The sequence below is a fragment of the Rhinoraja longicauda genome, chromosome 13, assembly GCF_053455715.1.
Source record: "Rhinoraja longicauda isolate Sanriku21f chromosome 13, sRhiLon1.1, whole genome shotgun sequence".
NCBI lineage: Eukaryota > Metazoa > Chordata > Chondrichthyes > Rajiformes > Arhynchobatidae > Rhinoraja > Rhinoraja longicauda.
This window is the reverse complement of record NC_135965.1, coordinates 40229157-40255444: the sequence shown is the minus strand read 5'-3', so window position 1 is coordinate 40255444 and position 26288 is coordinate 40229157. Positions and strand designations below refer to the sequence as shown.

General features: G+C 43.5%; 1 protein-coding gene across 2 annotated transcripts in view; it reads left to right on the top strand.

Annotated features, from left to right (window-relative positions):
• LOC144599660 (ephrin type-A receptor 4-A-like) overlaps positions 1 to 24863 on the top strand; it is a 131475-nt gene extending 106612 nt beyond the window's left edge. For both annotated transcript variants that reach the window (XM_078410826.1, XM_078410825.1), the window contains 9 exons: positions 3702 to 3815; positions 7245 to 7430; positions 10909 to 10970; positions 11098 to 11307; positions 11609 to 11758; positions 15557 to 15753; positions 19062 to 19217; positions 20572 to 21428; positions 24546 to 24863. In XM_078410826.1, the coding sequence (XP_078266952.1) occupies positions 3702 to 3815; positions 7245 to 7430; positions 10909 to 10970; positions 11098 to 11307; positions 11609 to 11758; positions 15557 to 15753; positions 19062 to 19217; positions 20572 to 20686 (1190 nt within the window). In that variant the 3' untranslated portion in view covers positions 20687 to 21428; positions 24546 to 24863. The remainder of the gene's footprint in view (positions 1 to 3701; positions 3816 to 7244; positions 7431 to 10908; positions 10971 to 11097; positions 11308 to 11608; positions 11759 to 15556; positions 15754 to 19061; positions 19218 to 20571; positions 21429 to 24545) is intronic.
• Positions 24864 to 26288: the final 1425 nt, after the last annotated feature.

Below are 26288 nucleotides of genomic sequence, written 5' to 3'. Positions count from 1 at the left end.
AGAACTTGGAGGGGTGACGTTTCAGGGCAGCACACTTCTATCCATGTTCGGTTCTCCAGAGATACTTCCTGACCTGTTGAGTTGCTCCAGCACTTTGTCTCCTTTTGTGGCAACCAGGATCTGCAGTTTTCTTATTCACAAAATACTGGAGTAACTCAGCAGGTCAGGCAGCATCTCAGGAGAGAAGGAATGGGCGACGTTTTGGGTCGAGACACTTTCCCGCCCCCCCCCCCCCCCCCTCCCCCCCCCCCCCCCCCCCCACCGACATCAGTCTGAAGAAGGGTCTCGACCCGAAACGTCACCCATTCCTTCTCTCCTGAGATGCTGCCTGACCTGCTGAGTTACTCCAGCATTTTGTGAATAAATACCCAGGATCTGCAATTTCTGGTATCTAGCTATTTATCCTGGTGGGGTTTTATTTTTGAGCTTAGTTTAGTTTACAATATAGCGTGAACTACATCGTGCACTGTTATTGTCTATTTATTTGTCCATTTATAAAAATATATATATACTGAACTTTTGTTGTTGTTTGTTATGGGTTTTACAGAGTACCATGTTCACATATCTGTTGTGCAGCGGCAAGACAGGATTTCATTGTTCCCTTTCAGGACATACGACAACAGAACATTCCCTATGCTTGAAACGGGCCCTTCGGCCCACAGCATCCATGCCAACCAGCGATCACCCATACACTAGTTCTATCCTACAGACTAGGGACAATGGACAGAAGCCAATTAATCTATAAACCTGCACGTCTTGAGGCGGTGGGGGAAACTGGAGCTCCCATAGGAAACCCACATGGTGACAAAGAGAACGTATAAACAATTTGTTCAGACAGCACCTGTAGTCAGGATCAAACCCGAGTCTCTGGCACTGTAAGGCAGCAACTCTACCGCTGCACCACCCTGCCGCATGAATTCTATACTAATATCCAGATTCAGCTCTTTAAACTCTGGAAGTTATCTTATGAATGCCCTTTTATCAAAGATTGAAACAGTTTTAAACATACGGGACATGTTACTTTCATCAATGGATTATCATAAGTGAAAGGAACAGATTTTGGCCATTCGGCCCATCAAGTCTACTCCGCCCTTCAATCACGGTTGATCTATCTCTCCATCCTAACTCCATTCTCTTGCCTTCTCCCCATAACCTGTACAAATCAAAAATCTATCTATCTCTGCCTTAAATATACCCACTGACTTTGCTTCCATAGCCTTCTGTGGCAAAGAATTCCACAGATGGATTTGAAGGATCTTTGTCTAGTAACTGCACTGTTACAAAAGAAAATAACAGTGTAAGTCATATAGAGTCAATGATATTCTGAGGTTAGGAGAAACTTGGAGAGGTCAGTGCAATCAGGTGGTTTCCTCAAATGACCCACATCAAATTCTGGGCAGGGGCACCCTGCTGTTCTACACTAAAATTCATGCACATTCAGCCCAATGCTTTTGATTGAATACTTCAGATTCAAGTGGTTTAGCTGTGGCAATATCAACTTGCTGCCAAGTTTATGCCATCATTGATACTCATTCAGATCACGAGTTGTATCATAGCACTTGAACTCTCTTACTTGACTGCTTTATAAAAACAATTTTTTGCTTCTATAAGAGTGCAATTATATTATGATCCTTCAGCGCCTCTCGGATGCTGAATCAGAAAGTCTTCTTCTCTGTGGCTTTTCACATCTATTTAACAAACTTAAGTAAAACGGACGGCCAAATGTTGCTGCTGAAAAAAGGATCAAGAAACTAGATCTCATGCCTCACTCACAGTATTCTGGCACACAGATTAAAGCATTTGCCGATCCACAATCTCAGTGGATGTTGATCTGTAGTAGCCTCAGCTAAACAACTTCAAGAACCACAATTTGCCCCAGGCCTTCAAAGAAAGAGGAACTAGGATTCAATCTCCAGATTTGTATCCAGTTACTCAAGGTACTTTCTGTCACTTGATGTCAGAACCACAGTTGTTACAGTCTTTTAGTTTACTTTAGAGATGCAGCGAGGAAACAGGCCATTCGGCCCACCAACTCCGCGCCGACCAGCGATCCCCGTACACTAACACTATCCGACACACACTAGGGACAATTTTACAATTATACCAAGCCAATCAATCTACTGACCTCTACACCTTTGGAGTGTGGGAGGAAACTAGCGATCCCGGGAAAATCCCATGCAGGTCACGGGAAGAATATATACACTCTCTACAGACAAGCACCCTTAGTCAGGATTGAACCCGGGTCTGTGGCACTGCAAGGAAGCAATTCTACCACTGCGTCACCATGTTGCCCCGCTTTCCATGAGCTGACTGGCACATCTGCAGTTCCTTGTACCTACATCAAGTCATTTGCCATCCTTGCTCACTCATAAGGAATCAAAAAAAGACACAGTGCTGGTGTAACTCTGTGAGTCAGGCAGCATCTCTGAAGGACATTAATAGGTGACATTTTGGTTCTGGACCCGACTTCAAACCCTTCCGAGGTTCATGACCCGAAACATCACTATTCATGTCCTCCAGAGATGCTGCCTGGCTTGTTGAGTTATTGCAGCACTTTGTGTGTGTTTAAAAAAAATATATAAACCAGCATCTGCACCCCTTGTCTTTACAGAAGGAATCAAGTATTGGAGATATGAGGATTTGAGCTTCCTCTAAACACTCGTGGTTAGAGACTGCAGATGTCAGCTTATTTACATCAGCGAGACCAAACGCAGGCTCGACGATCGCTTCGCTCAACACCTGCGCTCGGTCCGCGTTGGCCAATCTGATCTCCCGGCGGCCGAGCACTTCAACTCCCCCTCCCATTCCCAGTCTGACCTTTCTGTCATGGGCCTCCTCCAGTGCCATAGTGAGGCCCACCAGACATTGGAGGAACAGCACCTCATATTTCGCCTGGGCAGCTTGCAGCCCAGTGGTATGAACATTTACCTCCAACTTTAGATAGTTCCTCTGTCCCTCTCTTCCCCGCCCCCTTCCCAGATTTCCCTCTATCTTCCTGTCTCCACCTATATCCTTCCTTTGTCCCGCCCCCCTGACATCAGTCTGAAGAAGGGTCTCGACCCGAAGTGTAGCTCCCGAGATGCTGCCTGACCTGCTGAGTTACTCCAGCATTTTGTGAATAAATTCCTCTAAACACTGGTGCCTTTGGGAGATGAGGGTGGAAGGATTTGCGAGGATAGTTTTCATCTGAATCATTGGTCTGAAAAATGTTAACGGATGCATTATAATGGTGCAAAAAAATGTTTTGGTACTTTTTAATGTAAAAATAAAGAACGTATACAGGTCCACCACTTATTTTCTGGCAACCGGCACCTCCTTTAATCCGCACACTTGAAATTTTCTTTGGAAGTCCCCCCGAAAATGTGGGACCTAGGTCAAGTGAGGCGGCCGGTCTCGTCCTCATCGGCACTTCCGCACTGACGGGCGGGTCAAAATTGCCCCCCTGCGACCGGGATAGCTGGAGCCGGCAGATCTGTTCCCATAGCCGACTTCCAAGGCCGACTTTGTGGGAAGGTATCTCAGCGGCCTAGCCATTGGACTCCCAACAGAGGCAGTGACCTCTGTTGTTCCGGCAAAATGGATAATCCAAAGTGGCTCTGGATCCAAGGATGCCGGAAAATCGGTGGTGGACCTGTAGCTTTTTATTGGTGTTATACAAACTGAGGTATGTTTTTGAAGAAAGATTCTGGTACATTTTAAAGGGGTGAGGACATATGTTGATCCATTCACATACGAGGACCCCAATCAAGCCGTCCGTGAATTTGCCAAAGAAATCGATGCTTCTTGTATCAAGATTGAAAGAGTGATCGGCGTAGGTAAGTTCTTGGGATGACATTTATAAATAGAACCGGAGAAGATTTACGATCAATTTTCTGCTTGGACAATATTACTTGATACTCTCTTCAGAAGGTTGTGTGATAATAGCAAGGCTGCAGCTGCAAAGGAATGAAACTGTTTTGCACAGCAAGTTAAAAAAGGGATTTAGTTGCAGGGCAAAGCCTCCTCTTCTGCAAACCACAACTTTGTCAGAAGATCGTGTAATGGAGTCTGAAGATGTCTCCAATCCATTCCCCCCACTGATGCAGGTAGACCCATTGAGTTCCTCCAGCACTTTGTGTTTTGCTCAGAATTCCAACATCTGCAGTTCCTTGTGCCTCCTCTTTATATAATCATTAATGTTTATGTCAGGGAGGAACTGCAGATGCTGGTTTAAACCGAAGAAAGCTGGAGTAACCCAGCTGATCAGGCAGCATCTCTGGAGAGAAGGAATCGGTGACGTTTCGGGTCGAGATGGTCTCAACGTAAAACATCACCTATTTCTTTTCTCCATGGATGCTGCCTGACTGGCTGAGTTACTCTAGCTTTTTAGTGTCTGTCTAATGTTTATGTCAGGTACATTTTGGTCTTATCTTTGAAACTGTAATAATTGTTGAGGTTAGAGATGTTCATGGAATCTCCACCAACAAATTGGTGTTTAATTATCTTTGGCATTCACCATTGGACCTGATGAAACAGATTTTTGATGTGATCCTTTGGGTGTTGCGTTTATTAGCTCTGTCCTGGCGGACCGATTCTGCTGTGGAGATGATAGAGATTCAGCGTGGAAACAGGCCCTCGGCCCGCCGAGTCCACACCGACCAGTGATCACCCCGTACACCAGCCCTATCCTGCACACTAGGGACAGGGTTTTAAAAAAAACTGATGCTAATTAACCTGCAAACCTGTACGTCTTTGGAATGTAGACAGAAACCGGAGCACCCGGAGAAAGCCCACGCAGTCACAGGGAGAACGTACAAACTCCGTGCAGACAGTACCCGTTGTCAGGGTCGAACCAGGGGTCTCTGGCACTGGAAGGCAGCAAGTCTACAATGTTGTTGCTGTAGACAACACTGTCTACAGTGTTGAAACCCCCACACGATAATTTGTGGTTTATCTTCACTTTGGGCGCCCATCTTTAGCAGTTCTTACCGCTGCTTCTAACATGCTGTTCTGTTACTCTATTTAATCAAGTTTCATTTCCCCTACTTTACAGAGGAAGAGCTGTACTAGCAAAAAAAAATTTAAAAATTACATGTTGAGGCAGAAAATAAGTCTGCAGTTGTGCAATGAGCCATGAGCCACTGTACTTGCATGGCTAATTTCAATCAACATAGGATACATATGTTTCTTGTCTGGGTTAGTATTTACGCTGTTAGGGACAGAAATACAAATGAATAAAAATCATGCTACAGTATTGCAAAACATTGGCCAGGTCACAACTGGGAGTTTTGTGTGTGAAGATACTACAAAATAGGAAGAATATTTTGCCCTGGGTGGAGATGTGGCACAGATGTGCAAGAACGATACTTGCATCTTCAGTTTGGTGAAGATTACATGGAGAGATTACAGAAACTAGGATGGAGTTCTACTGCGGTTCTTGTTGAATATTTCAAGATACAGAGGGAAATTGATAGGGTAAATCGAGATGGTTCGAGAATCTAGGACTGGGGACAAATTCTGAAATTTGTTGCCAAGACTTTCAGCACTGAAGCTTGAAAGTTGTTCCTCATAGGAGTTGGAGAACCGAGGAAATGACGCTAAACTAATTGTTAATGTTGACAATTTCCCATTAAGCAAAGGTATGAATTGGTCTCGGGAGAAGGCTTAAATATGGAGTTAGAAGTGATCTTGGAAGAAAGCTTGTTCGGGTCATAGAGCCAAACAGCATGGGAAAAGGCTGACGTTGGGATGGTCAAAAACTATTATCCTAAATAACATATCAGGAACTAAATGTATAAAATTAAACTCCATTTCAATTATGCTATTGCTATTGAGGGCGTGCAGCGTAGGTTCACTAGGTTAAATCCCGGAATGGCGGGACTGTCGTATGTTGAAAGGCTGGAGCAATTAGGCTTGTATACACTGGAATTTAGAAGGATGAGGGGGGATCTTATTGAAACATATAAAATAATTAGGGGATTGGACACATTAGAGGCAGGAAACATGTTCCCAATGTTGGGGGAGTCCAGAACAAGGGGCCACAGTTTAAGAATAAGGGGTAGGCCATTTAGAACGGAGATGAGGAAGAACTTTTTCAGTCAGAGAGTGGTGAAGGTGTGGAATTCTCTGCCTCAGAAGGCAGTGGAGGCCAGTTCGTTGGATGCTTTCAAGAGAGAGCTGGATAGAGCTCTTAAGGATAATGGAGTGAGGGGGTATGGGGAGAAGGCAGGAACTGATTGAGAGTGATCAGCCATGATTGCATTGAATGGCGGTGCTGGCTCGAAGGGCTGAATGGCCTACTCCTGCACCTATTGTCTATTGTCTAATTAGAATAGAGCAGGTATTGTTGGAACAGTAAGTGACTGAGTGAAGAATCACATCATCGCTGAGTTTGCAATGTAAAGATGTCATTTTCACTGTTGGTACACTTGTTACAACAGTATCTGAATCTCTGCCACTGTCTGTCTGAATCTCTGCCACTGTCTGTCTGAATCTCCGCCACTTTTTATTACTGGCGCCAAAGAGTAGAAAGTAGCCCCAGTGAATAGAAGCTGCTTCAAGGAGGACCTATGAAAATCAATTTGGCAACATGTCATATCCTACGGGGAAAAAAAGTGCAATTATCATCCATGGAGCATGGAAACCGGCCATTCGGCCCAACTTGCCCATTGTAGACCAAGATGCCCCATCTACGATAGCCCCAACCACCCACATTTGGCCCATATATCTCTCCAACCTTTTCCTATTCATGAACATTGCCTATCTTGTTTATTGGTCTTTTGCTGGTCCTGATTTGGTTTGTTCTTTTCCTACCTCTAATTCCCCCCACCACCCTCCCCCCCCCTACTTTCAGTTTGAAGAATGGTTCCGACCCAAGATGTCACCCATCCTTTCCCTCCACAGATGCTGCCTCACCCGTTGAGTTATTCCAGCTCTTCTGTGTCTATCTTGTTTATTGGTGTTAGGTCAGAAAAAGATATAGATATAGAGAGTTAGATATAGCTCTTCAGGCTAACAGAATCAAGGGATATGGGGAGAAAGCAGGAACAGGGTACTGATTCTGGATGATCAGCCATGATCATATTGAATGGCGGTGCTGGCTCGAAGGGCCGAATGGCCTACTCCTGCTCCTATTTTGTATGTTTCTATGTCCCAAGTTAAGATCTTGTGGTTGGTAGGGACAGCCTGGGAGGCCAAATGCCCCGTTTCTGATCAGATGTCCCAGAGTTTGAATGTTTCATCTTCTTCCCATTCTTGTCCCGCAGGTGAGTTTGGTGAAGTGTGCAGCGGACGACTGAAAATGCCAGGCAAGAGGGAGATCTGCGTCGCCATCAAGACTCTGAAAGCCGGCTACACGGACAAACAGAGGCGGGATTTCCTGAGCGAAGCAAGCATCATGGGCCAGTTTGACCATCCCAACATCATCCACTTGGAGGGAGTTGTCACAAAATGTAGGTCCAGTGATGAGGCCGAGCACACAGCCTCCATATATTCACTTAAAAATGACAGATGGAACACCGACTGACAAAAATAACGAGGGAGAAGCCCTGGAATACATCATTAATCTTCATGGCAGATTTAAATGAGTTTATGGTGCAAATTGACATCCTATCCTTGGACAGCTTGTACTAAGATTTGCAGTGAAATTAATATCTCGATCTATTTAGGCCAGGATATTTTTTTGAAACTGTGACAGACTTGGCAGGGTGTCATGGGATAGGTGAAAACAGATGGCGAGGAACTCGATATTAAGCAGCAAAGGAAAACAATTCCTTTTCTTTTAATTCCTGAGGCATATATCTAAGGCTACCCGCCCTTTGCAAGGATGAGAAATCGTAGACGGTCTTGCTGGAGAATTCCTTTCTTCCCAAGTGACCAATGCGCTGAACTTCACCAGATATATGTGCAACGACAAACCATTGCAATCCATCCAGAAACATAGCAGGAAAAGAAAATCTACAACAACAAAAAAAAAGAGTTTGCAGTGCTTTTAATTTTGGAAAACTGCCTTTTAAATTTTCAAGAAACGTGAAATATGACCCATTGTGGCTCGAGACCCAGCAGGCAATGCAGACTATAATCAGCACTTTTTCCCCATCAGTGCCTGCTTTTCCAATGCCTGTCACTTAATACTGCGTTCATCTCAGCTGCCGCTGTCAGGTTTTTGATAGGAAGAATAAATGACAATTTAGTAAACAATATATAAAAGTGCAAATTAGGTCCCATTGTTTACAAACTTGACTCCAAGCCATCACTTCAGCACTTCTTATTCCCGACTTGAATATCAACCCGGACCTAAACAGTTTGGATTCCATGCCACGCACTTTAATATACAGTCAGCTTTCCCTCGTTGTCTTAGTCTAGTTTAGAGATACAGCGTGGAAACAACCCCTTTGGCCCGCCGAGTCCGCCGCGACCAGCAATCACCCCGTACACTAGTCAAGTCAAGTCAAGTCAATTTTATTTGTATAGCACATTTAAAAACAACCCACGTTGACCAAAGTGCTGTACATCTGATTAGGTACTAAGGGGAAAAAAAAATGGAACATACAGTAGCACGCAAACAGTTCACAGCGCCTCCTCAATGAGCCTCAAACGCTAGGGAGTAGAAATAGGTTTTGAGCCTGGACTTAAAGGAGTCGATGGAGGGGGCAGTTCTGATGGGGAGAGGGATGCTGTTCCACAGTCTAGGAGCTGCAACCGCAAAAGCGCGGTCACCCCTGAGCTTAAGCCTAGACCGCGGGATAGTGAGTAGCTAGTTCTATTCTACACACTACAGCCAATTCACATCACAATTAAATTCATGAAAGGTGTTTTCTCAAAACCTAATGTCCTCAAATAGAGGAAGTGACTTTTATATTATTGTGTATGGAATGCAAAGGAAGTTATAATTGCTAGTAGTTTTTGAATTTCGAATCATTTTTATTTTGTTTAAAACTATTAAGAGGAGTGTATAAGATTATTAAGGGGTTGGGCACGTTAGAGGCAGGAAACATGTTCCCAATGTTGGGGGAGTCCAGAACAAGAGGCCACAGTTTAAGAATAAAGGGTAGGCCATTTAGAACTGAGACGAGGAAAACCTTTTTCAGTCAGAGAGTTGTGAATCTGTGGAATTCTCTGCCTCAGAAGGCAGTGGAGGCCAATTTTCTGAATGCATTCAAGAGAGAGCTAGATAGAGCTCTTAAGGATAGCAGAGTCAGGGGGTATGGGGAGAAGGCAGAAACGGGGTACTGATTGAGAATGATCAGCCATGATCACATTGAATGGCGGTGCTGGCTCGAAGGGCCGAATGGCCTCCTCCTGCAACTATTGTCTATTATTTAGTTTAGTTTGGTTTGGAGACACAGCATGGAAACAACCCGTTGGGCCCTCCGAGCACGCCGACCAGCGATCACCCAGTACACTCGTGCTATCCTACACACTGGGGATAATTTACTGAAGCCAATTAACCTATAAACCTGCAAATCTTAGGGATGTGGGAGGAAACCAGAGTACCTAGAGAAAACCCACGTGGTCACAGGGAGAACTGTGTAACACAAACACTTCCCATGGGAATTGTTATGATAATGTTTACAACTGGGGTTAAGCGTCTGCTGTGACGTTGAGCTATGTAGACCAATCCTTTATTTGGGGTGCAAGCAGGATCTTGGCAAGACTGAACCAAGGATGGGTGAATGTTTGGGAAAAGTCACATTTGATTTAGTCACAGTTCTGCTTTAATTTGCCATCCAGTGACTAAGTCTGTAAAGATGAGTTATAGATGGGAGTCACACTTATCTGTGATGCCTCTCAGAGTCAAATAGCCCGTCAGAAGACTGACTGCTCTCACACAAGAAGAATAGTTATTCATGCTTAAGTGCTGCTGGTTACTATCTAACTATAAATGAATGAGGGCTTAAAAAGAAGACAGAGATTTGAAACTGGGAGTTTAGTATGGTTTAGTTTAGAGATACAGCATGGAAACAGGACGTTCGGCCCACCGAGTCTGCGCTGACCAGCGATCCCCGTACACTAACATTATCCTACACATTCGGGATAATTTACAATTTTTACCAAAGCCAATTAACCTACGAACCTTTACGTCTTTGGAGTGTGGGAGGAAACCGGAGCCTGCTGGAGAAAACCTAAGCAGGTCACGGGGAGAGCGTACAAACTCTGTACAGACAGCACCCGCAGTCAAGATCGAACCCAGGTCTCTGGCGCTGTAAGGCAGCAAATCTACTGCTACCCCAGGTTGGAGGCAAAATATTTAGCTGGTGCTTTTTAAAAAGGATTATCCTAAGTAATATATCAGGAACTAAATGTATAAAATCAAACTCCCTTTCAATTAGAATAGAGCAGGTATTGTTGGTACAGTAAGCGACTGAGTGAAGAAGCATAGCATTGCTGAGTTTACAATGTAAGGATGTCATTTTCACTGTTGGCACACTTGTTACAGTGACCTTTGGGGATCAGCAACATGGTGTGACTTATGTCTGAATCTCCTCCACCTTTTATTGCCAGCGCCAGAGTAGAAAGTAGCCCCAGTGAATAGACACAGCTTCAAAGAGGACCTGTGAAATCAATTTGGCAACATGTCACGTCTTACGGGGAAAAAAAGGTGCAATTATCATCCCTTGAGCCAGCTAAAAGCACTGGAGGGAAAGCAGAGCTTATTTCAAGCAGCTAAACTCCAGAGACATTCTCAAAACTACACAAGACCTTGCAAACAAATCACTAGTAAGGGTTAATTTGACAGATGGTGTCCAATGTGTTTAATAAATCATCCAGACTACCATGCAACTAGGGCATAGCTTTTGACATTTTTAATTAAATTAGATCCCTCAAGATGAATGAACGCACAGCCACAGTAATTCTCTATATCTCATTTTCATCTCATTAATGGGAGTGTTTGGCAAGTAATTCTGTTTTTGTTTTTTGAAATTCTAGGTAAACCAGTAATGATTATAACTGAATACATGGAGAATGGGTCCTTGGATGCATTCCTCAGGGTAAGTCATCCATCAGACTCTGAAGAAAATGCATTTCTCAGGAGCAGGCACTTTCCGAGCTGTAGGTGGTAATCGGTAGTTTGCTGCGTCCCGTGCACGAGGTGACCTTGATTTGTGTTGTCCGCAGAAGAATGATGGCCTGTTCACGGTGATTCAGCTGGTGGGAATGCTGCGGGGTATTGGCTCTGGAATGAAGTACCTCTCCGATATGAGCTACGTGCACCGCGATTTGGCTGCCCGCAATATCCTCGTGAACAGTAATTTGGTCTGCAAGGTGTCAGACTTTGGCATGTCCCGAGTTCTCGAGGATGACCCAGAGGCAGCTTACACCACACGGGTAAGGCCACACTCACGCAGATCATTGTGCAGGAAAGGACTGCAGGTGCTGCCTTAAACCCAAGATAGATACACAAAGCTGGAGTAACTCAGTGGGTCTCTGGAAAGACAGCATGTCTGAAAAAGGGTCTCGTCCCAAGACGTCACCTATTCCTTTTCTCCAGCGATGCTGTCCGACCCGCGGAGTTACTCCAGCTTCTTGTGTCTATCTCATTGTTTGGAATGTTGTGCTAGAACTCAGTGCAAGATGATTAACAACCAGAGGCATGATCGCAACCTGATGATTGAATTCTCGCTTGCAGGGTGGAAAGATCCCGATCAGATGGACAGCCCCCGAAGCAATTGCTTATCGCAAGTTTACATCATCGAGTGACGCTTGGAGTTATGGGATTGTGATGTGGGAGGTCATGTCTTATGGAGAACGGCCTTACTGGGATATGTCCAACCAGGATGTAAGTTTACTTCATGCGAATTGTTTGTGACCGGGGGGGGGGTGAAATGGTGGACGCTGCCTCCAAATAGCGCCACACTGATAAAACAATGGACGGCACAGTGACACAGCGGTTGAGTTACTGCCTTAAAGTGCCAGAGACCCGGGTTCGATCCTGACTACAGGTGTTGTCTACAAGTAGTTTGTGGTTGTCCGTGCATAGTTTGTGCATTGTCCCTGTGACCATGTGGATTTTCTCTGGTTGCTTGTTTCCTCCCACTTTCTCAAGCCACACAGGTTTGTAGGTTTATTGGCTTCTGCAAATTAAAGGGACTGGAAGAAATTGCAGGAAAATGGAGCTGCGGACTGCTATGATTTTGTTTGGAACACCCATGCACTTGTTCCATCCTACACACTGAGGACAACTTACAGAAGACAATTAACCTACAAACCTGCACGTCTTTGGAAGGTGGGAGGGAAATTGAGCACCCAGAGAAAACCCACGCGGTGACAGGGAGAACGTACAAACTCTGCACAGACAGCACCCATAGTCAGGATCGATCCCGGGTCTCTGGCGCTACGAGGCAGCAACTTTACTGCTGCGCCACCGTGCAAACCCTGATCTTGGAGGGCGGCACGGTGGTGCAGCAGTGGAGTTGCTGCCTTAAAAGCAGTGCTTGTTAAACTGGTGAATGGTTCACCCAAGGGTTGAATGAAACTAGAGGGATGCATGAAGGATGGTTGACTCAATATATATAAAATTATACACAAGGGAGAATAAGACGAAAATTTCCAAAAAAACATAAGAAAATTTAGTCGAGGGTGAATGAGATTTAGTGATAAAGACTCAAGGGTGACAATAGACAATAGGTGCAGGAGGAGGCCATTCGGCCTTCAAGCCAGCACCACCATTCAATGTGATCATGGCTGATCATTCTCAATCAGTACCCCGTTCCTGCCTTCTCCCCTTACCCCCTGACTCTGCTATCCTTAAGAGCTCTATCTAGCTCTCTCTTGAATGCATTCAGAGAATTGGCCTCCACTGCCATCCGAGGCAGAGAATTCCACAGATTTACAACTCTGACTGAAAAAGTTTCTCCTCATCTCTGTTCTAAATGGCCTACTCCTTATTCTTAAACTGTGGCCCCTGGTTTTGGATTCCCCCAACATTGGGAACATGTTTCCTGCCTCTAACGTGTCCAACCCCTTAATAATCTTATATGTTTCGATAAGATCCCCTCTCATCCTTCTAAATTCCAGTGTATACAAGCCTAGTCGCTCCAGTCTTTCAACATATGACAGTCCCGCCATTCCGGGAATTAACCTAGAAAACCTATGCCCTCAATAGCAAGGATATCCTTCCTCAAATTTGGAGACCAAAACTGCACACAGTACTCCAGGTATGGTCTCACTAGGGCCCTGTACAAATGCAGAGGGACCTCTTTGATCCTATACTCAACTCCTCTTGTTATGAAGGCCAACATTCCATTGGCTTTCTTCACTGCCTGTTGTACTTGCATGCTTCCTTTCAGTGACTGATGCACTAGGACACCCAGATCTCGTTGTACGTCCCCTTTCACTAAATTGACACCATTCAGATAATTATCTGCCTTCCTATTCTTACCACCAAAGTGGATAACCTCACACTTATCCACATTAAACTGCATCTGCCATGCATCCGCCCACTCACACAACCTGTACAAGTCACCCTGCAACCTCATAGCATCTTCCTCACAGTTCACACTGCCACCTAGCTTTGTATCATCTGCAAATTTGCTAATGTTACTTTTAATCCCTTCATCCAAGTCATTAATGTATATTGTAAATAGCTGCAGTCCCAGCACCGAGCCTTGCGGTACCCCACTAGTCACTGCCTGCCATTCTGAAAGGGACCCATTTATCCCCACTCTTTGCTTTCTGTCTGTCAAACAATTTTCTATCCATGTCAGTACCCTACCCCCAATACCATGTGCTCTAATTTTGCCCACTAATCTCCTATGTGGAACCTTGTCAAAGGCTTTCTGAAAGTCAAGGTACACCACATCCACCGGCTCTCCCCTGTCAATTTTCCTGGTTACATCCTCAAAAAATTCCAGAAGATTAGTCAAGCATGATTTCCCCTTCGTAAATCCATGCCGACTCGGAACGATCCTGTTACTGCTATCCAAATGCTCCACAATTTTGTCTTTTATAATTAACTCCAGCATCTTCCCCACCACTGATGTCAGACTAACGTCTAGAATTTCCCGTTTTCTCTCTCCCTCCTTTCTTAAAAAGTGGGATAACATTAGCTACCCTCCAATCCACAGGAACTGATCCTGAATCTATAGAACATTGGAAAATGATTACCAATGCGTCCACAATTTCTAGAACCACCTCTTTAAGTACCCTGGGATGCAGACCATCAGGCCCTGGGGATTTATCAGCCTTCAGTCCCATCAGTCTACCCAACACCATTTCCTGCCTAATGTGGATTTCCTTCAGTTCCTCCGTCACCCTGGGATCTCTGGCCACTAGAACATCTGGGAGATTGTTTGTATCTTCCTTAGTGAAGTCAGATCCAAAGTACCAGTTCAACTCGTCTGCCATTTCCTTGTTCCCCATAATAAATTACCCTGCTTCTGTCTTCAAGGGACCTACATTTGCCTTGACTATTTTTTTCCTCTTCACATACCTAAAAAAGCTTTTACTATCCTCCTTTATATTATTGGCTAGCTTACCCTCGTACCTCATCTTTTCTCCCCGTATTGCCTTTTTAGTTATCTTCTGTTGCTCTTTAAAAGAGTCCCAATCCTCTGGCTTCCCACTCTTCTTTGCTATGTTATACTTCTTCTCTTTTATTTTTGTGCTGTCCTTGACTTCCCTTGTCAGCCACGGGTGCCTCTTACTCCCCTTAGAATCTTTCCTCCTCTTTGGGATAAATTGATCCTGCAACTTCTGCATTATTCCCAGGAATACCTGCCATTGCTGTTCCACCGTCTTCCCTGCTGGGGCCTCCTTCCAGTCAAATCTGGCCAGCTCCTGCCTCATGCCTCTGCAATCCCCTTTACTATACTGTAATACTGACACTTCCGATTTTCCCTTCTCCCTCTCAATTTGACTTATCATATTGTGATCATTGCCTCCTAATGGCTCTTTTACCTCGAGTCCCCTTATCAGATCAGGTTCATTACACAACACTAAATCCAGAATTGCCTTCTCCCTGGTAGGCTCCAGTACAAGCTGTTCTAAGAATCCATCTCGGGGGCACTCCACAAATTCTCTTTCCTGGGGTCCATTACCAACCTGATTTTCCCAGTCTACCTGCATGTTGAAATCTCCCATAATCACCGTAGCATTACATTTGCGACATGCCAATTTTAGCTCTTCATTCAACTTGCACCCTATGTCGAGGCTACTGTTTGGGGGCCTGTAGATAACTCCCATTAGGGTCTTTTCACCCTTACAATTCCTCATTTCTATCCATACTGATTCTACATCTCCTGATTCTATGTCACCCCTTGCAAGGAGTGAATATCATTCCTTACCAACAGAGCGACCCCACCCCCTCTGCCCACCTGTCTGTCTTTTCTATATGTTGTGTACCCCTGAGTATTCAGTTCCCAGCACTGGTCCTCTTGTCGCCATGTCTCTGTGATTCCCACATGTCTAACTGAGCCTCAAGCTCATCCACTTTATTTTTTATACGTCGCGCATTTAAATACAACACTTTAACTGAGAGTTAAATACAACACTTTAACTGAATGAGTTTAAGAAGCACTGCCTTAAAGTGTCAAAGATCTACTCCAACTCCTTATATTTTTGTGCCATATTTCCCCAGGTGATTAAGGCAATCGAGGAAGGTTACCGATTACCACCTCCCATGGACTGCCCAGTCTCCCTCCATCAGTTGATGCTGGACTGCTGGCAAAAAGAACGAAACGACAGGCCGAAATTTATGCAGATTGTCAACATGCTGGACAAGCTGATTCGAAATCCAAGCAGCTTGAAACGAACAGCAGTGAATGAAAATACAAGGTTGGCTTTCTATTTTTTTTTTAAAACACATGCAGAAATTGAGATTGAGAATGAGATTGAGAATGATCAGCCATGATCACATTGAATGGTGGTGCTGGCCCGAAGGGCCGAATGGTCTACTCCTGCACCTATTGTCTATTGTCTAAATGTTGTTTGAGCTCAAAGACAGATTTCAGATTTCACTCCACAAATTATTTAATGGTGTCTTTGTGTTGCAATAGTCAGTGTGAAAGGCTTACTTCCAATTATGCTACTTCTAATGAAGTAAGATATTCAGCTGATATTTGTCATCAAAATAACTAGTGATTCTTATTATTGCTGCCATCAGTAAGCTAAAGTCAGATACAGCATCATTCTCACTCTCATGCTCCTCTATACCATCTCTTGTTCAGTAATAGACCTTGAAAATTTGGTGTTCAGTTCCATTTGACAGGCTTGAGTCCACAAAGTTGTGAGCCGACAGCTGACAGAAGGAGTAAGGGATTGTGATACGAGATATTCAAGATATTTCAAGAGAGAGTTAGATTCAGCTCTCAGGGCCAAAGGAATCAAGGGATATGGGGAAAAAGCAGGAACGGGATACTGATTTTGGATGATCAAGCATGATCATATTGATTGGCGGTGCTGGCTCGAAGGGCCAAATGGCCTACTCCTGCACCTATGTTTCTATATTAAATCGAGATGGTATTGGAGGGAAGATACTAGCTGTGTTAAAGGCAGAAGGCAAAGAGTGGGAATAAAAGGGGGCTTTTTCTGGTTGGCTGCCAGTGACCAGCGGTGTTCCACAAGGGTCGGTGCTGGGACTGCTACTTTTCACATTGCATATCAATGGTTTGGATAAGGGGATTGAAGGCTTTGTGGCCAACTTTGTGGATGATACGAAGATAGATGGAGGGGCAAGGAGTGTAGAGAAAGCAGGGACTCTGCAGATGAGACTTGGACAGGTTGGGAGAGTGGGCAAAAAAGTGGCGATGGAATACTGTGTAGCAAAATGTGCAGTCATGCTTTTTGGTAGTAGTCATAAAGGCGTAGACTATTTTCTAAATGGGGAGAAGAATCAACCATCGGAGGGGCAAAGGGACTTAGAAGTGCCAGTCAAGATTCCCAAAAGGGTTATGGGTTGTAGGCAGGAGAATGGGATTGAGGGGGTAAGATAGGTCAGCCATGATTGAATGGCGGAGTAGACCCGATGGGCCGAATGGCCTACTTCTGCTCCAATGAATTATGAACTTAGAAGATCCTACTTGTTCACTCAGGTAGAAGTACAGGATCCTCAGATTTTTTTTGAAGAAGGGCAGTGAAATTATTTCCAGTGTATTGCACAAGCTTTATTCTTGAAGCAACATTGTTAAAACCAATTGTATGTTCATCATGACATTACTATTTGTGTGAACTTCCTGCGTGAAAATTGACAGCTTGTTCTGACGTTACAACTGCTTAACTGAGATGTCCTTCCACACACTGCTGACTGGTTAGCATGCAACAAAAGCTTTTCACTGTACCTCGGTACATGTGACAATAACCTAACTCAACATCAAGAAACCTTTTTGCTTCCGACCATTAGATACCAGCAAATTAAATCCTTAATTCTTAAAATTAATCCTTTCTTTAATGAATTCAACAATGAAAAATAAGATCCAGTATTTAATGAGTATGGGGGGGCCGTTGTTGGACTTTTATTAATGTTTTAGTAAGCCATATTTAATTATTTTGTGCCCAGCCTGATGGTAGGGGTGATTATCAACATAATGGATGGTAATACTGCACATGATCACACTGTAAGAGGCACCACAAGGCAGAACCTTTTTGCTGATGCTGTCGTTTTACATAGCAGTTACTGATCATTACGAGATATTATTGACCTTTACGCGTGTTGAATGGATAACTACCACCTTGGGGCTATTAGTTGGCACATCTTCCTTCAAATTGATGTAATTGTGACAGGCTGGAGGCCCACAACACATCCACATGATGTAAGGCAATCATTCAGAGTCTGGAGTTATCCAGTTGAATAGCTAAACCTGTGAGCCTGTCCTGTCCCAAATCCCAATGCATACTGCATATAATATTTAATATTATACGTAGATTATTCAACTATGAATATCTGCTTCAGAGTCATAGAGGCCATAGTGTGGAAACAGTGTGGAAACAGGCCCTTCGGCCCAATTTTGCCCACACCGGCCAACATGTCCCAGCTACACTAGTCCCACCTACCTGCGCTTGATCCAAATCCCTCCAAACCGGTCTTATCCAAATGTTCCTACATTTCTGCTCCTTGAAACAAAACAAAATATAATCTGAAGAAATATCAATTTTCATGGTTTCTTTCATCAATCATTTTAAAGTATTTCCAGAAGAGGTGACAGAAAGGAAAATACCTGATAGAGTCAATAGATTATAAAGTTAATATTGTAATGAGAAGTCTGAAGGCCATAAGATTTATATAATTTACTTGCTAGTATTATTAATGGGAAGTGCTGGCTTTCAGTGCACACTGGGGTCTGAAAGAGGTTGAAAGACATGCAGGTTTGTAGGTTAATTGGCTTGGTAAAATTGTAAATTGTCCCTAGTGTGTGTAGGATAGTGTTAATGTGCGGGGATCATTAGGTCGGCGCGGACAGTGGACCAAGGGGTGCGTGTCCACACTGTATTTCTAAAACTAAACTAAAATAACCACATTGATAATAAGTGACTGAGTTTTCAAAATAACTATTATTAAAACAAATTCACTGGAGTTTAGAAGGATGAGAGGGGATCTTATAGAAACTTAACTCTATCTTATATAAAATTATAAAAGGACTGGACAAGCTAGATGCAGGAAAAATGTTCCCAATGTTGGGGGAGTCCAGAACCAGGGGCCACAGTCTTAGAATAAAGGGGAGGCCATTTAAAACTGAGGTGAGAAAAAACTTTTTCACCCAGAGTTGTGAATTTGTGGAATTCTCCGCCACAGAGGGCAGTGAAAGCCAAATCACTGGATGGATTTAAGAGAGAGTTAGATAGAGCTCTAGGGGGCTAGTGGAATCAAGGTATATGGGGAGAAGGCAGGCACGGGTTATTGATTGGGGATGATCAGCCATGATCACAATGAATGGCGGTGCTGGCTCGAAGGGCCGAATGGCCTCCTCCTGCACCTATTTTCTATGTTTCTATGTTTGTAAATTAGTTTTTTATTTACGGTCAACAATTTGAAGTGATGACTTCTAACTTCACACTGTCTTAGTCTAAAATATAATTGTTCTGTGCAATAATGTCCTTTCTAAACTAATATATTTTATGATTTTCTTTTTAAATGCTTGCATTTACAGACCTTCCACTGCGTTGTTAGATCCGGGCACTCCGGACCTCTCTGCTTTGGACTCCGTTGACGACTGGCTTCAAGTTATTAAGTTGGACAGATACAAAGATAACTTTACAGCAGCAGGCTACACCTCTCTAGAATCTGTTGTGCACATGAATCAAGAGTAAGTGCCAGCACTTGGATCATGATTGGAATAAACTGTATAGTTGCCACAGAATTTCTGTTCACTTTAAAATGCTGCGGGGCAGCACGGTGGCGCAGCGGTAGAGTTTGCTGCCTTACCGCACCAGGTTCGATCCCGACCATGGGTGCTCGTCTGCACGGAGTTTGTACATTCTCCCCGTGACCTGCGTGAGTTATCTCCGGAATCTCTGGTTTCCTCCCACACGCCAAAGAGGTGTAGGTTTGTAGGTTAATTGGCTTGGTAAAATATTAAATTGTTCCTACTGTCTGGGAGGGGTAGTGCTAGTGTGCGGGGATCGCTGGTCGGCACAGACTTGGTGGGCCGAAGGGCCTGTTTCCATCCTGTATCTCTAAGCTAAACTAAACAACAAAAAATTATATTTAAATATAAATTTTAAGCCATTTGGACCGCCCGTAAATTTCCTCATCCAAACTATATATATTTCATCCTCCTTTATGATATAGAGATCCAGGAAAGAGAGCTTACCACATAGAACAATTGCATGCAGACACAAGGATCTGCAGCTGCTGGTGTACAAGAAGGAAAACATTAAAATTGTAACTTGGAAGGTCAGGCAGCATCTCTGGAGGACATGGATAGATGACGTTTTGAATCGGGACCCTTCAGACTGATTGTAGTAAGGGGAAGAGAGCTGAAAAGTAAGTGGGGGCAGAACAGAGCCTGCCAAGTGATAGGTGGGAGAGGCACAAAATGCTGCAGTAACTCAGCATCTAAGAATAAGGAATGGGTGACGTTTCCAATCGAGACCCTTCTTCAGACTGGCACAGGTGAAGGGGACAACAGCTAGAGATGAATACTTTGTACTGGTATTCACCAAAAAGAAGGATATGCGAGATATTAATAACAGTGTGAGGGTATACTAATATGCTAAATATCACATGTGGCTTCTCTTGAAGAGGTGCCTGAAGGGATCTATACCAGGTTATAGAGAGAGGCAAGAGAGGAGATTGCTGGGGCCTTGGGTCAAGATCTGTACCTCCTCTTACATAGAAACATAGACATAGAAAATAGGTGCAGGAGGAGGCCATTCAGCCCTTCGAGCCAGCACCGCTATTCGTTGTGATCATGGCTGATCGTCCCCAATCAATAACACGTGCCTGCCTTCTCCCCATATCCCATGATTCCACTAGCCCCTAGAGCTCTATCTAACTCTCTCTTAAATCCATCCAGTGATTTGGCTTCCACTGCCCTCTGTGGCACAGGCCATGTCTTGGAGGACTGGGAATACCATACCATTCTGTTATGTTATGGTACAAATGCTTTTGAAAAGACCAGTATTCTGACGTGGTTCACCTTTTATCTGTTTGCACAGCGACCTGGTCCGAATTGGAATCACAACAGCGGTGCATCAGAACAAGATCCTGAGCAGCATCCAGGGAATGAGGGCCCAGGTGCAACAGATGCAGGGAAGGATGGTTCCCGTCTGAGTCAGTGCGAAAACTCAATGAAATTCGTTTACCTCATCCATGCACTTTAACAGGAAAAGAACTGCACTTTTTTAAAAAAAAACTTCATTGTTGCCCTTTGATATACGGATATTTTGTCAGTGGTTTTGCCCGATTTGAGGACAGAATGCTGAACTTCACGATCGTCACCCGACGTACATGGAGACCTTCGGTCCAACCAAGAGGAGACCGGATCAGATGTATATTTGTTTTTGAACTCCCGTTTCTCTTTGGATGAACAATTACGAAGGAGCCAATCTGTTGATGCCATTATCCACACCAGACTGCAATGGATTTTTCAAAATCATCACTGGATACAAGATTACTTTTCACGCGGCTTGCCAATGAAGGATTTGTTACTGCGGATTTGAAGCTCGACAACAAGACATTCCTGCAAGACATCGTCCCGACTGGAGGAGTGGATCGTGAATAGCCAGTTTCTTTCAATGACTGCACCCCGAGTGGAGGTTTCTGAAAACTGCCACAATCTCCTTCCAAAACTTTGCTGAATTGAGCAGGCAGCCTTGTGGATTACAGTTTGAAAGATAGTGACTTAGACTGCAATGTAACATAGAGTGATTGCCGACACATAATGTGGTGATTCTTCCCCTGGAGAAATGTCTAGATAGTTTTTAATAGAACGGAGGACCATAAAATGTTGATGAAGGAAAAGACAATTAACAATGAACTGACTTTATTGCAACACACTACGAAAGATTATGAGGTAAAAAAAAAAAAATCACTTTGACCAAACTCAAGTCATTAAAATCACGATCATTTGAAGTTGGGGAACTTACTCCAGCATATTCTGATTTCTGTAGGCCTTGGTTGCCAGAGAGTCTCCGCAAAGGTTAGAAATCTCTCCTGAGTGTCGGGAGGCATTAGCAGGTTACATGCCCAGTGTTCCCACGACAACTTTTGCATAGCTTAAATGTGGCAAATGTTTATACCTACTAAATTGTCTTGATGCTGTAAGATATTTCTAGATCCATTTCTCTATCCGGTAGGATGTTTAAAAACGGCCATGTTTTCCTTGCAATGAAGTCATTATCGTGTGGCCAACCAACTATGTGCTAAAGACAGACAAAATGTTGGAGTCACTCAGCGGGGTCTGGGTTACTTTGGAGAAAAATGGATAGGTGACGTTTTGGGTCGTACCCTTCTTCAGACTCATTGCAGGGAGAACGGGGGGACGACGACTGGGAGAGAAGATGAGACTGGACCAGTCACGACCAGCAACAGATGACCTCAGGCGAGGGGGATCCCAGATAGGCAGGATGTTGGATGGAAGCAGGTGTGAGCCCAAAACAAATACATAGGTGCAAAATGTAAAGCATGTTGCAGGAATTTTAGTGGTGAGGGAGAAGGAGCCAATGCAAAGTCTCTCCCATCGGGCAAAAGGTAGGAAGTGTGAAAACACACACCTCCAGATTCAGGGACAGTTTTTTCCCAGCTATTATCAGGCAACCGAATAATCCTATCACAACCAGAGAGCAGTCCTGAACTACTATCTACCTTACTGGTGACCCTAGGATTATCTTTGATCATTCTTTTCTGGCTTTACCTTGCACTAAACGTTATTCCCTTATCATGTAAATGGCTCGATTGTAATCATGTATTTATTGTCTTTCCGCTGACTGGTTAGCGCACGACACAAGCTTTTTACTGTAGCTCGGTACATGTGACAATAAACTAAAGCCAGCTAGGGTTCAGGGGAAAGGAGTGATGTGGAAATAGTAAAGGGGGGGGGGGGCATAAGCGATAGGAACAGAATTAGGCCATTCGGCCCATCAAGTTTACTCCCCCATTCAATCATGGTTGATCTATCTCTCCCTTCTAACCCCACCCTCCTGCCTTCTCCCCATAACCCTTGACTCCACCTGTATTAATCAAGAACCTATCTACCGCAACCTTAAAATAATCCATCCAGACAGCCTTCTGTGGCAAATAATTACACAGATTCACCACCATCTGACTAAAGAAATTCCATGTCATCCTTTAATTCTGAGACTATGACCTCCTGTCCTAGACTCTCCAACTAGAGGAAACATCCTCCCCACATCCACTCTATCCAAGCCTTTCACAATTCGGTACGTTTCAATGAGATCCCCCCCCCCCCCCCCCTCATTCTTCTAAACTCCCCATCGAGTACAGGCCCAGTGCTGTCAAACACTCATCATATGTTAACCCATTCATTCCTGGGTGCATTCTTGTAAACCTCCTCTCGTGCCTCTCCAGAGCCAGCACATCCATCCTCTGATACGGTGCCCAAAATTGCTCACAACACTCCAATTGCCGCCTGACCAGTGCTTCATAGAGCTTCAGAATTACATCCCTGTTTTTCTATTCTAGCCCTCTTGAAATAAAGCAGGGGAGAGAGAGAAAAAGGGAGGTGTTTATATAAATTTCCTAAAATTGATATATATGCAATATATATGCTGCCTACATTAGTAAGTATCAACTCTTATCAACAAAGGAAGGCCAACCTGAACCGTGCTTTGTAAAACATCTCAGAAACCGCAAAGCATCAGAGAAAGGTCGATCGTTTTTATTTTGTGGAAAAGCATTGGAGCACTCAGTCCATTATATTCTTGCAAATTAAATGGGTCAGAACTGTACTGGATTTCTTGTGCAATAATCATATCAATTCCCATTTGTTCTTTTCATGAAACTGCTAGGTAATGAGTTTTGACATTCCATCTGAAATTTCATCCAATTATAAAAATAGCTCCATTCTTTTCCTCCACCCTAAAAATTACAAAGGGGAGTTCACCTAGTACAACTGGTACGTATTGACTGAATAAATGAAATGGCCCTGGCATGCCCCTCTCTCTGGGCTTCTCATCATGTGGTTGGGTTCCATTGGCATCCAGACTCACAGTCAAGTGGTCATAGAGTGATACAGTGTTGAAACAGGCCCTTCGATCCAACTTGTTCACGCCGACCAATCCAAGTGACTTGTCCAATATGTAAAAACCCATGATTAAATCAAAGTGTAATATTAAATGGAATAATTACCAGGAGGGAAGGAAACCTACCTGAAGTTCTAGGACTTTAGTTATGACCTCTTCATATCTTTGTACATGCCAAACAGAATCCTAAACAGTCTTAAAGTCTCTTGCCCAGAGTTGGGGAAATTGAGAACCAGAGGACTTGGGTTTAAGGTGAGGGAGTGGGGGGGGGGGGGGGGGGGGGGGGGGGGAAAGATGAACTTAAGAAGTAACTTTTTCAAGCAAAGAGTGGAAGGTGTATGGAATGAGCTACTGAAGTTTAGGAGTCATTTAGACTGGTACATGGATAGGACAGGTTTAGAGGGATATATGGACCAAATGCAGGCAGGTGGGACTAATGTAGATGGGCCGGTATGGGCAAGTTAGGCCAAAGGACCTGTTTCCATGCTGTAAGACTCTGTGACTGAGTCATCTTTAAGGGAGCAAGGGAATGTAATCTACATTCCCTTAACAAGGCCTTTCATTAAATGTACTAATGTGTCCTAGTGTATTAATGACTGTAACTAGGAATTACGTTCTCAAAAAGTTCTCTTTAAGAACTTGATTTCAGGGGGATTTGGATTCTTGTAATGGCAACAGAAAACAAAACAAAAATCACATGATTTGAAGTAGTGACATTGTGATTAAAAGTAGTGACATTGATTGATGGCAAACTTGGGATTATATCTAGTCGATAAAATTGTTTCTTATGAACAATATTCTATAAAGATGGATTTGAAAGAGAACCAAACAAGACTGATCTAATCTTTAAATATAATGTGCGATCATCATTACTGCATTATGCAAGAAGAAAAGAAATAACAATTTATTACCCCCTTGCTTTGCTTTAGAATCAATTGAACTGCCGAATAACCTCATGTAAGCACTGGGAAGTCGGAACAACAATGAACATGGAAAATCTTACAGTGGCTATTCCCACGAAGATCGGATCCAAGGAAGGAACTTAGCTTAAAAAAAACACCAGCTTCAGACAAGCCCAAATTCAAAGCAAAAAAAAAAAAAAACACTAAGGGGGAAACTCTCACAAGCGTACAAAAGTTCAGCATCTGTTCTGGAAAATCACGAGTGGAATGTACCGTGTAAGATAACTAAACTTTGTGGACTTCTGCATGTCACTGCTACGCCTAATGTGACAACCTGTTCAAAAATACTGCTATTAATAATGTATGGGATCTGCTGTATAGGAACAGATTCCTGGACTTGTCACTGAGTTGTACATGTGTGTCTTATTGAAGTAGCATTTCAAACTGTGCCATTAGAGCCCATCATTGTTTTATATGCATTTGATAATGTCAGAAAATTCTCAATCACGTGACAGCTTTGGTCTTTTTTTTTTTGGACCATCTTGCTCGAAATGTTAGCAGTTTAGTGCAAACATTTGTTATAACATCACAATTATAACATCATTATCTCAAAGATGCCATAAACTGCAACTGATATTTTCATTTACATTTTAACATCCTTCTGTCCTGAGAAGTATTCTCTTAAATGCTAATTTTAAACAAATGACATAGATCTATTTTTTGTATTCTTGTTTGAACACAATTGAGTAAAAGCAAGACCGGCTGTGGTCTTCTGAATAAAAAAAAATGTACAGTGTATTTTAATTTAGTTCAAACTGGAATTCTTCTCGCAGTCCAATATTTTATTTTCCTTTATACCTTTTTTTTCCCCCCAATGAGTTAGGCATAGATTAATTATTTTTTTTTTGTCGTTTCATTTTTGTATTTTTTTTATTTGAATTTTAGGTACATGTAACTTATGTCATTTATTTATGGTCTTGAGAATCTTTTTGTACCTAGTTTGTACATTGTAAAATAATAGTTACAAAATGGTGCACAGAAAGTGCACACAAAATAAAGTAGTTACAGCACAGTTCTTGGTTTGGGAGAATGATTAATGCAGCATCGGTTTCCATGATTTGATTCTTTGCAATACCAGCTCCTGCTAGTGAGATAGAGGAGGATTCCTTGCCTCTGGGAGCAGCTCGGTGGCGCAGCGTTAGAGTTGCCGCCTTACAACACCAGAGACTCGGGTTCAATCCCGACTACGGCTGCTGTCTGTACGGAGTTTCTATGTTCTCTTGGTGACCTGCGTGGGTTTTCTCTGAGTGCACTGGTGTCTCCCCTCCCCCCCCCCCCCCCCGCCACCCCAAAGATGTACAGGTTTGTAAGTTAACTGGCTTTGGTAAAATTGTACATTGGCCCGGAGTATAGGATGGCGTTAGTGCTTGGGGATCGCTGGTCGTGCGGACTCGAACGGCCTGTTTACGCACCGCATCTCCAAATGAGACTATTGTTTGCATTAAACAGAGAGGAAATATCAGCACAAAATATTGGCCAAACGCTAGAAAACAAACCCGACCCCCCTCACTTTTCTTTCTCCATCATCCCCCATTTCTCTTGAGTCCCGACTGGACACACGCTGATTTCTCCCATTCCACTCCCTATCCACCTATATTACATCCTCAGGCTTCACAATTCACACCTCTTTTATCCTTATTGCACACTTTTTGTCTTTTTATCTCTGGTCTTTGTCCAGCCATCTGCCTATCAACATCCCCCCTCCACCTG